This window comes from Scylla paramamosain, chromosome 14 (genome assembly GCF_035594125.1).
Source record: "Scylla paramamosain isolate STU-SP2022 chromosome 14, ASM3559412v1, whole genome shotgun sequence".
NCBI lineage: Eukaryota > Metazoa > Arthropoda > Malacostraca > Decapoda > Portunidae > Scylla > Scylla paramamosain.
The window spans coordinates 25920048-25929922 of record NC_087164.1 but is presented as its reverse complement, the minus strand read 5'-3'; the positions used below and the strand labels follow the sequence as shown (position 1 = coordinate 25929922).

The 9875-nt window shown below is 43.3% G+C and overlaps 1 protein-coding gene across 1 annotated transcript in view; it reads right to left on the bottom strand.

Annotated features, from left to right (window-relative positions):
- Positions 1-9661, bottom strand: part of LOC135107140 (uncharacterized) — an 83969-nt gene extending 74308 nt beyond the window's left edge. Inside the window, exon 1 of the mRNA XM_064016850.1 lies at positions 9616-9661. Within this exon, the coding sequence (XP_063872920.1) occupies positions 9616-9661 (46 nt within the window). The remainder of the gene's footprint in view (positions 1-9615) is intronic.
- Between the last annotated feature and the right edge of the window lie 214 nt (positions 9662-9875).

Here is a 9875-nt window from a genome sequence, read left to right as displayed (position 1 = left end):
CTCTCTCTCTCTCTCTCTCTCTCTCTCTCTCTCTCTCTCTCTCTCTCTCTGTTCAGACACATTTGGACTTCCTAAAAATCTCTTGCAACTCGGATATAAATAAGCCTGGACAGTATTTTCATTCCTGTTATTTTTAATCCCACGAGAAAAAAATATTTGTCAGAAAAGTGTGGCCATCAGTCTTATTATTTTTCATGACAAGAGATTAATATTGCCTTCCCTTTGTTATTTACCTGTGTGTGTGTGTGTGTGTGTGTGTGTGTGTGTGTGTGTGTGTGCGTGTGTGTGTGTGTCGTAAGATGAGTGAGAGAATGAAAGACTGGCGTGGCTTCGAGAAATAGTCATTGAGGTAGAAAATTCATTGATAATAAGTTAATTGGTTAATGGGAGGGTGTGCTGAAGACAAAACCAAGGTGAACTTCCTATTGAGGCATTGGAGTACGAAAGAGAAAGGAGGAAAAGTGTCAGAATTTGCCGTAAAAATGGTGACCGGGTGGGGGGATCAAAAAGTCACTATTGGGAGAAACGCGCTGGGTTGGATGAAATATTTTGAAACATTCTGAAACATCGACTCTTTATCAGATTACAATGATGGAAAAGTAAACTGCCTTGTACTGCTCAGAAGCTCAGCCTTCATAGATTTTACAGTTTACAACTAGCTAGCTGTCAATATTGCTGTTACTGCTGGTATTACTGCAACATTTACTATTGCTACTACTACCACTACTACTACTACTACTACTACTACTACTACTACTATTGCTACTCCTACTTCCAAGGTGTTCCAAGGTGGCTATAGAACAAAAACAATATTTTGGAGAAGTTGGTATTCAAGAGAAGATAGTAGGAGAAGAACAAACCTGAGAGAGAGAGAGAGAGAGAGAGAGAGAGAGAGAGAGAGAGAGAGAGAGAGAGAGAGAGAGAGAGAGAGAGAGAGAGAGAGAGAGAGAGAGAGAGAGCATGGAATAAAGATAAGACCTACTAGGCAAACACTAGCTAGCTAATGAGTAAGCAGTAAGCGATGGCACAGAGACAGGGAGCGTAGCTATTCAGGAGCGACAGGCCACCTTCACCTGCCGATAACGCTGCAAGTTTGCGGCGGATACTCGATGTTGATGGCACAGGGTGTGAAAATGTGCGTCCCTCTGAGGTGTTTCCGATGCGTGAGTGGTGCTGGTGGCGATGTAATATGGAAATTTGGGAGAGAGAGAGAGAGAGAGAGAGAGAGAGAGAGAGAGAGAGAGAGAGAGAGAGAGAGAGAGAGAGAGAGAGAGAATACAGGTGTTCTTCACTAAAAATGGTCGCCACAGAACGGATGAACCTTATTGAACGCGCTCTGTTTTCTGCGCCTTCTTCAGTCAAAGCCGCTTTTACATGCTTGTCTTCTTTCATTGCGTCCATAAGTCTTCTCTTAGGGTTTCCTCTGTGTTCCAAGAATAAATAGATTACAATTCGCCTTAATTTCTCTGCTTCCGATATAAAAATTGATTTTTTTCCCCCGTTAAAAAAAAAAAAACAGAGAATGGCTTACGTATTCTATGAAGGTAACGATAACTTGTAAAGTCTTCACAGAATCCAATTGTGTACGTTGAAGTTTAATCATCCTGCAAAGAATAGGAGACGGATCGACCCCTTGCTCTAGAACACTCTTCGGAGGAAAAACCCTTCATGAAAAACCTTAGCAAGAAGTCAATTTCCGAGATGTCTTCATACTCAGCTCTTGAAAGCGTCTGAGTCGAGGGAAGGCAGAAAAAAGGCACTAGAAGGTAGGCTATTCCAGAGCTTGTAAGTGAAAGTAATGAAGGAGTGAAGGCACGAGTTAAGCCATAAATTAGCGAGGTGGTCGTAAAGGAGATAGAAATAGGGAGAAAGTCTTACACGCGGGCCCATGAAGGGAGGGAAGCTTGCAATTTCAAAATACACAGCCATGGCACGATAAGTAGATGGTAACACTACAGCGGACCACGACACCCTACAGCTGATGAAAGGACGGCAGCAATGTGGCCAGAGACGAAATGATAAGATAAACACCATTCCTTTTATGAGTTCCGGTCTTTTGATTGCTCGTTAAATGTTGGTAAGTCTTAACTCTCGTCTGAAAAGCAACTGCGTGCTCTGAATGTCTGTATATCCCGCAGTTTTCCTGGTGTATCTGATTAGCCTGCGTTGCGAGCGGTACATTTCCAGGAAAACTCGTAAAGTAAGGAGATCTTTCCTTCATAGCTGTGTTTGTTGGAAAAGGATATTTCAATTGGCGAGCAAAGCATATTTACACATTATAATTTCTTACGTTCTTATGCTCATCTAGTTTTTCTCTTGCATATGCTCAAACTTATGCAAGAACACATTGCGTCTCGGGTGAAAATTCACGCGCCAGTCATTAACTAAAAGATCTCTGTGTCCTGTTGCCTGTTCAAATGCCAAGACACATGTAAAATTACTTCTTAGCGTCTCACTACTTCGCAGCAGACATCACACTGGTATATTGTGACACGCCAGAGTGATTTCAACAATGTATAAATCATGAATGGAAACAAGAGGTCAGCGATGAATATCAGTGAAATGACAAATAATATATTCAGTTCATAATAGAATAGTGGGCGCATGAAGCACAAAGGGTTTATTCAGAGATGGGAGCCGTCTCCCTCTAATTGGTTTCATTAATCACATCGTACACTGGCATTAAACACAATGAAACATGTGCCGCGTCTTCCAACTGTGCCACTGAATCGACAAGACACACAGAGAGAGAGAGAGAGAGAGAGAGAGAGAGAGAGAGAGAGAGAGAGAGAGAGAATGTGTGTGTGTAACTGACATAAGGTGTAAATGCATAAAGAAAAGGTGAACCTGTGGGGAAGGAGGAGGAGGAGGAGGAGGAGGAGGAGGAGGAGGAGGAGGAGGAGGAGGAGGAGGAGGAGGAGGGGGAGGAGGAGGAACACAAACCACATACTACAACCCCGCTTAGCCAAATTTCTCCCGCCTCTTAGCACATAGTGAATATATGAACCTTATTGCAGACACGCAGGATGAGCGGTGACATCTGGCCTGGCTCTGACGCACCCGGGTTTCCTCTGCTACCCTCTCACCACTTTGCAGCAAACCCTTAGATGTAACTATGGGCGATACTTGATTCAACATAAGTGGTAGTTTAGCTAATTCTGAGTTTCATAACTTTTGCCATTTATCATCGTCTTCGGTCAACATGATTACACTGCAGTGGTTACTTGCGGGAGGCGGAGTCAGGCCATATGCCACGCTATGATGGCTTGGGGCATGTTGGCGGGGCTGTATCGTTACTGCAGGATCATAGCTTGGCGTAGGTGCGATACAAGTATTGCGTAAATTGGGGTAAACTTTTAAGAGAGCGAAAAATTAAGGAAAAGTAGAGAGAGAGAGAGAGAGAGAGAGAGAGAGAGAGAGAGAGAGAGAGAGAGAGAGAGAGAGAGAGAGAAACAAAACGTTTCTGAACATGGGCCTTTGAACCACGGAACCACTGTGTTGTAACCCAAACGAGCCAAATTGCAACAGAAGATCGCTCTTTAACCATTTGGAGTTGTCGCAAAGTTTCCCGCGGGGTGGATCTCTGTTGCTGCAGTGTGTGTGAGTGTGTGTGTGTGTGTGTGTGTGTGTGTGTGTGTGTGTGTGTGTGTGTGTGTGTGTGTGTGTGTGTGTGTGTGTGTGTGTAGTGAAGCGAAGTTACGTCGAGGGAGTCTTGCAGTGCACCAGTGAGGTAAAGGTTAACGATGCCCTTAACTCTCCCTGGCCCTTGCATGCGCCGCGTAATGGACACTTTGTGAACTGCCTTGCGAAACAGCTCACCCCTTTCCCATTAACAATTATATGGAAGTGATTGTTAACCACACGCGGTGCATTGGAGATGAATGGATCGTGGCGATGCTGACGGATAATGATAGGCTCTGTAATTTGTAGATGCACCATCACAAGACGCCTCAATGAATGATAATCAGGATCAGTCTTTTTTTTTATATATATATATGTTAAAGGTCTGGCTGTGAGGTCCCCGTGGGGCGTGCACGGTGCCTTGGTCATCAGGGTGAGTGGCCAGCGATTAGAGGTAAAATGTGCTTGTTTGATCAGCAGTAAGTGACACAGAATACAATCTCTCAATCTGCTTCTATTATATGCCAAGTAATAATTCGCAACAGATATATGAATGTGTGTGAAAATAAGTGGTGACAATTATGTTATTTGTAATGGCCGGAGATTAAAAGTGTAAAATGTGTTTCTTTGAACAAGTCATACACCAGAGAGAGAGAGAGAGAGAGAGAGAGAGAGAGAGAGAGAGAGAGAGAGAGAGAGAGAGAGAGAGAGAGAGAGAGAGAGAAAGTAATCCAAATAAGATTGATTTGGGAAGGTAAAAAGGAACAGACAGAGAGGATCCTTTTGTGTCAGAATGGAGGAGGAGGAGGAGGAGGAGGAGGAGGAGGAGGAGGAGGAGGAGGAGATGAAGGTGAAGGAGAGAATTTCTGATCCTAACATGGGAAGAGAAAATAAGCAGGGAGGAATATATTAATAAAAGTAGAGAAGAAGAAAATGAAAGATAAGAATCGAAATACTACAATATTTCAAGAAGCATATGATAATTTCACATCCATAACAAATGGACGTTACTGAATCGTAATGTAAAATGGACCTAAAATAAACAAGAGGCAAGAACCTGATAAGCCCGGTCGTTCATAAGAGGCTGGTTGGTTTTGGCGCCGTTCATTAAGTGAGCTTAATTGCACAGCTATAATTGCCTAATTCCATTACCTGATTGTGTCCTTGGTGGAGAATTATTTCACAAAACCTGGATATATTTGTACTGAGAGAGAGAGAGAGAGAGAGAGAGAGAGAGAGAGAGAGAGAGAGAGAGAGAGAGAGAGAGAGAGAGAGAGAGAGAGCAGACATAAACATAAACACAGATATACACACAGACAGACAGACAGATATATACAGCCAGGCAGACAGACAGACAGAGATAAGAGTCACACACAAAGACAAACATACATACAGACAGACAGACAATGGCAAACGATCATACAAACAGAATGACGGACAGGCGTAAAATTGGACATTAGTTAAAGTTTAATATGATGCAGTAGAGGATTATGATGATATGTCACGCACTTTAGGATAGCAATGATGAAAACGCAGCCGCCTGTGAGAGAGAGAGAGAGAGAGAGAGAGAGAGAGAGAGAGAGAGAGAGAGAGAGAGAGAGAGAGAGAGAGAGAGAGAGAGAGTATTATTCCTTGCTAAGAACATATGATAATACAAAAATACACAGGGATAGAGCCTGACCTGGCAACAGTACCAGCACTACCATTACCACCACCACCATTACCACCACCACCACGATCACCACCACCACCACCACCACCACCACCACCAAAGACTCAAAGACAGTGACGCGTCAATTCTTCCTTCAGGCGACCGTCGTTTGGTTTCCTCTTACATAAGGAAGTAAAAAAAAAAAAAAATGTCTGCTATTGTGAACTGGTCGCGTGCTGGAGGACCAATAGGAAAAAAAAAAAAAAAAAAAAAAGACTTATTGTTATCATCCCTTCAATGTTGCATAATAAATTGCTTCAAAGTTAGTCAGCAGAAATTTATGAAAAAAATATGTAAAAAAAAAAAAAAAAAATACGGATGGATATTACTGGTTAAACTTATCAAATATCTTAGGCTTTTCACTTTTTCGAATGCATTTTTTTTTATGTGGGGACTTGTAAACACTAGAACTATCAGCAAACCTAATGAATGCAGAACACAGGGAGGCATATGGTAAAGGCGCCGCAACACTGTAGTGATAGTAGCAGCGAGGTGCCCCTCACATAGTAAACATGACCAGGATGTAACAAGAGAACGCTCAGCTAAACCGCCGCCAATATGGAAGCCACCACCACAGCAGGGGCGGCGCGGGCAGTAGCCGCCACAAACCTCTGGCATTCTTCTGTTGACAAATATCCATTCGTGTGGAACGGGACTTTTATATACACAAGATATGCATTAACACGTAGGCATGTAGAACACAAGAGCGCCTGGAATTTCAGCTATATACAGCCTGAGACATGCAATATATAAATCAATTATCATAAACCGTCACGTGAGACAGGGATATGCTCTTAATAGGCCACTATAAAAGCCTATCCAGGGAGGCCCTTTGGTGGCGAGGCGGCGAATCGACCGGAACAGCAATAAAAGAAGCAGTAATTTCGATAACCACACCTGCCGACGTTCCACTTCAAATTAGTGAGTGTCAGAGATAAAAGTGGAAAAGTACAAGACTTTATGTCTAGTTCTCGCCATCAGCACGGCCATTTAAACAATTATATAGGTTTTCTTATCTCTTCAGTTTTAGATTTTTCATTGGCAACACGTTTTACGACTTGATGTGGTAACGTGGGGGAGGTGCAGGCCATCCCAGACGAGAGAGGGAGATCGAGGCTGACACATGGACTCCTTGGACTGAACAAAGAACAAAGTTAAGGCTCGCGTCAAGACAGAGAGAGAGAGAGAGAGAGAGAGAGAGAGAGAGAGAGAGAGAGAGAGAGAGAGAGAGAGAGAGAGAGAGAGAGAGAGAGACTATGCCAAGCTTATTCATACCCCACTTATATGCCATAATCTCGCCAAAACAATATGAGTAACCCTCTTAGTCTAATGAAGCGTGCTGTGTAACGACCCATTACATTGTACCATCTCCCATAGTTGGTACTCTCCTGTGCTACGTGAACCACAACATCGCAGCTTCAGGATCTATATATGATATATCCTAATAGAAATACACGCCCTTTTCGTGGCATATTTCTCACGTGACAAGGATAAAAGGACATAAGAACGGAAGAAAACAAGGAAGCTGCAAGAAGCCATCAGGCCTACACGTGGCAGTTCCCGCATGAAACATTCCTACTTATTTCCACCTATCATCCTCATCTGTGAATTTATCTAATCTTTAAAGTTCCCTAATGACTCACCACTAAAATAAAATTACTGAGTTAAATTCATTTATCTACCACTCTTCAAACACTAATAGCAATTAAAACAATAGATCATTAATTCTATCATTATAAAACACAAGACACCTCACATAATACCCACAGAGCTGGTACCGCGTCTGACCACGGCGCAGGAAGTCCAGAGTTCGAATCCTGGTCAAACAAGGATTTTTTTTTTTTTTGTAAGGCTACCCGCTCCTAGGTCAGGGAAGCCTTAAAATTATTATCAGTTAGCTGTAACTGCGAACCTAAAGGCGAGGAAAGGAACTGACCACCTTACTTAATATACAGAAGAACCGGTCGGGTGCTGCTACCTGCCCTACACTAACACACGATTCGGTAAGGTAGTAAGCTTTCATATATACGTTTCAAGGTGTTAACTTATAATGTGTTGTATAGATTAGACGAGTGAGAGAATTTCAACTAATCGTTATGTTCTTCACGCAGCTAACAGTTTGATCATTCTTGTACTTCATCTCTTCACTTGGCACACCTCAAATTAGGTCATTATTAGTGTACTTAAACGCTTTGAAAATGATGCCTGTCGCTGTAAGGGATAAAATGTTAATGATAAAAAGCTCGTTATTACGATTACGTTTTTGGGGAGCAATTACTGAATATCAAACCGGATCAGCATTATAACTTTGCGTATATAAACTGTATTTTTTTCTTTTTCTTTTTTTTTTTTTTTTTAGTATTGTTACGTCCCCAGCTTATCAATGTATACCTTCTTCCTCTTGTCTACTTTTTTGTATCAACTTTTCTTTAATAGAGTGTTAAACTGTTGAACTAATGACGATTCCCAAACACACACACACACACACACACACACACACACACACACACACACACACACACACACACACACACACTACCTAATCTATTTTCTATAACAAACATAATGATGATTGCTTTCTCGCGTGTGGACTCTTCCTTTCCCGTCACCTTTCTTACGGAAAAAGCTTATTTTTATTTTTTTTTATGTGCCTTTCTAGAGTATCGGCTCGCCAGACTTCGAGCGGGCGGCCAGGAAGGGTCACAGCTTTTGGAAAAAAAAAAAAAAAGGATAAACACGTGTTTCCCCATACACACTTTCTCTATCTGTCAGTCTGTTCGTCTTCTTGTTTGTCTGTCTGTCAGTTGGTCGGTCTCTCTCTCTCTCTCTCTCTCTCTCTCTCTCTCTCTCTCTCTCTCTCTCTCTCTCTCTCTCTCTCTGTTGAAGAATGCTTTTTTATCTTTCCAGAGAGAGAGAGAGAGAGAGAGAGAGAGAGAGAGAGAGAGAGAGAGAGAGAGAGAGAGAGAGAGAGAGAGAGAGAGAGAGAGAGAGAGAGAGAACCAACCTAAGCCCCTTTCAACCCTCACTCCACCAGTCTTGTCGCCAGACTCAAACATGACCGTTAGCACATCCACGCCTTGCCTTCATCAGCTTCCAGTTATAACGGGCCCCGCCCATCCTAAACCTTCCCTTTCCACCGCCACCCTGCCCCGCCCCTCTCCTCTCCTCCATTAGCGACTGAAACACGAGGGCGACAATTGGCTATGGGAATGCCTGCCTCTTTAACCCTTTCACTGCCATACATAGCTATTCACAGCACCAAAAGTCACCCTGTAAAATTTCTAACATAAGAGCGTAAGAAAATAAGGGTGGGTTTAGCATGCCATCTAAACGTGGCAGTCCCTCTATGTATGAGACACATCTACCTATTTCCACGTATCACTCCTGCCCATAAATCTGCCTATTCTTCTGTCAAAGCTCCTTAATGACTCAGCACTAACAGCTTGATTACTGAGTCCATTGCATTCATCAGCCACTCACTCTTCAAGCACCAGGAGAAAGAACGGAAATAGTGTACTGTCGGAGAGAGAGAGAGAGAGAGAGAGAGAGAGAGAGAGAGAGAGAGAGAGAGAGAGAGAGAGAGAGAGAGAGAGAGAGAGGTGGGTTAGCTGGTGAGGCGTGGTAGTCATATCTTGGTCGTTTACGATGGCAGTGTCAGATTAAGATGACACTTAAATTCTCCCAAATCAAATGAAAAGGAAAATATTGCTCAGTTTTGTATCCTACTCCTTGCACGGTCCTTCCCTTCTAATCCTCCTCCTCCTCCTCCTCCTCCTCCTCCTCCTCCTCCTCCTCCTCCTCCTCCTCCTCCTCCTCCTCCTCTTCCTCCTCCTCTATAATACAACACCCTTGGGTTATCATGATAAGATCAGGGACACTGGGTTAGACATCTCTCTCTCTCTCTCTCTCTCTCTCTCTCTCTCTCTCTCTCTCTCTCTCTCTCTCTCTCTCTCTCTCTCTCTCTCTCTCTGATCCGTCACGTAGTCTAACATGTAGCCCATGAAACCTCACGATAAAAAAAGAACATATTGAAAATACCCATAGATTCCTTTAAGACGGATGGATTGGCGAAGCAGTGAAAGGGAAAGCCTGCAGCAGGCGAGAGGAGACGGGGGCTGTGAGGCTATGCATGAGTGAGTGTGGAGGCGGTGAAAGGACGCAGTAAGGGGCTAAAGGTATGGAAGGTGATTCGCCGTGGCTTGGTATGGCTTGACTAGGTGGATATCTCGTCCCGCCAGTGTGAGTTTTATAGCTCTTGCAAGTCCACACCCCTTGGCACTCACGTCTTGCCAGCATTGTGCAAATAACTGCCACTGGGTACAGAGTCATTACGCTTTTATTGGGGGTGAGCAATAGATACACACACCTACTGCCCGCGTGCGAATGAACAGGCGACATAAAATTGCGGCAAACAAAATTGGAGTTGATATAGGTAGGTTAGTTGGTTAGTAGGTATGCAAAGTCGTAAAGTAATTGGGGGTGTAGAGTAGAAGATTGACAGTGAGTCTGAGGTATAGTTTATAATTGAGGTACATACTTTGCC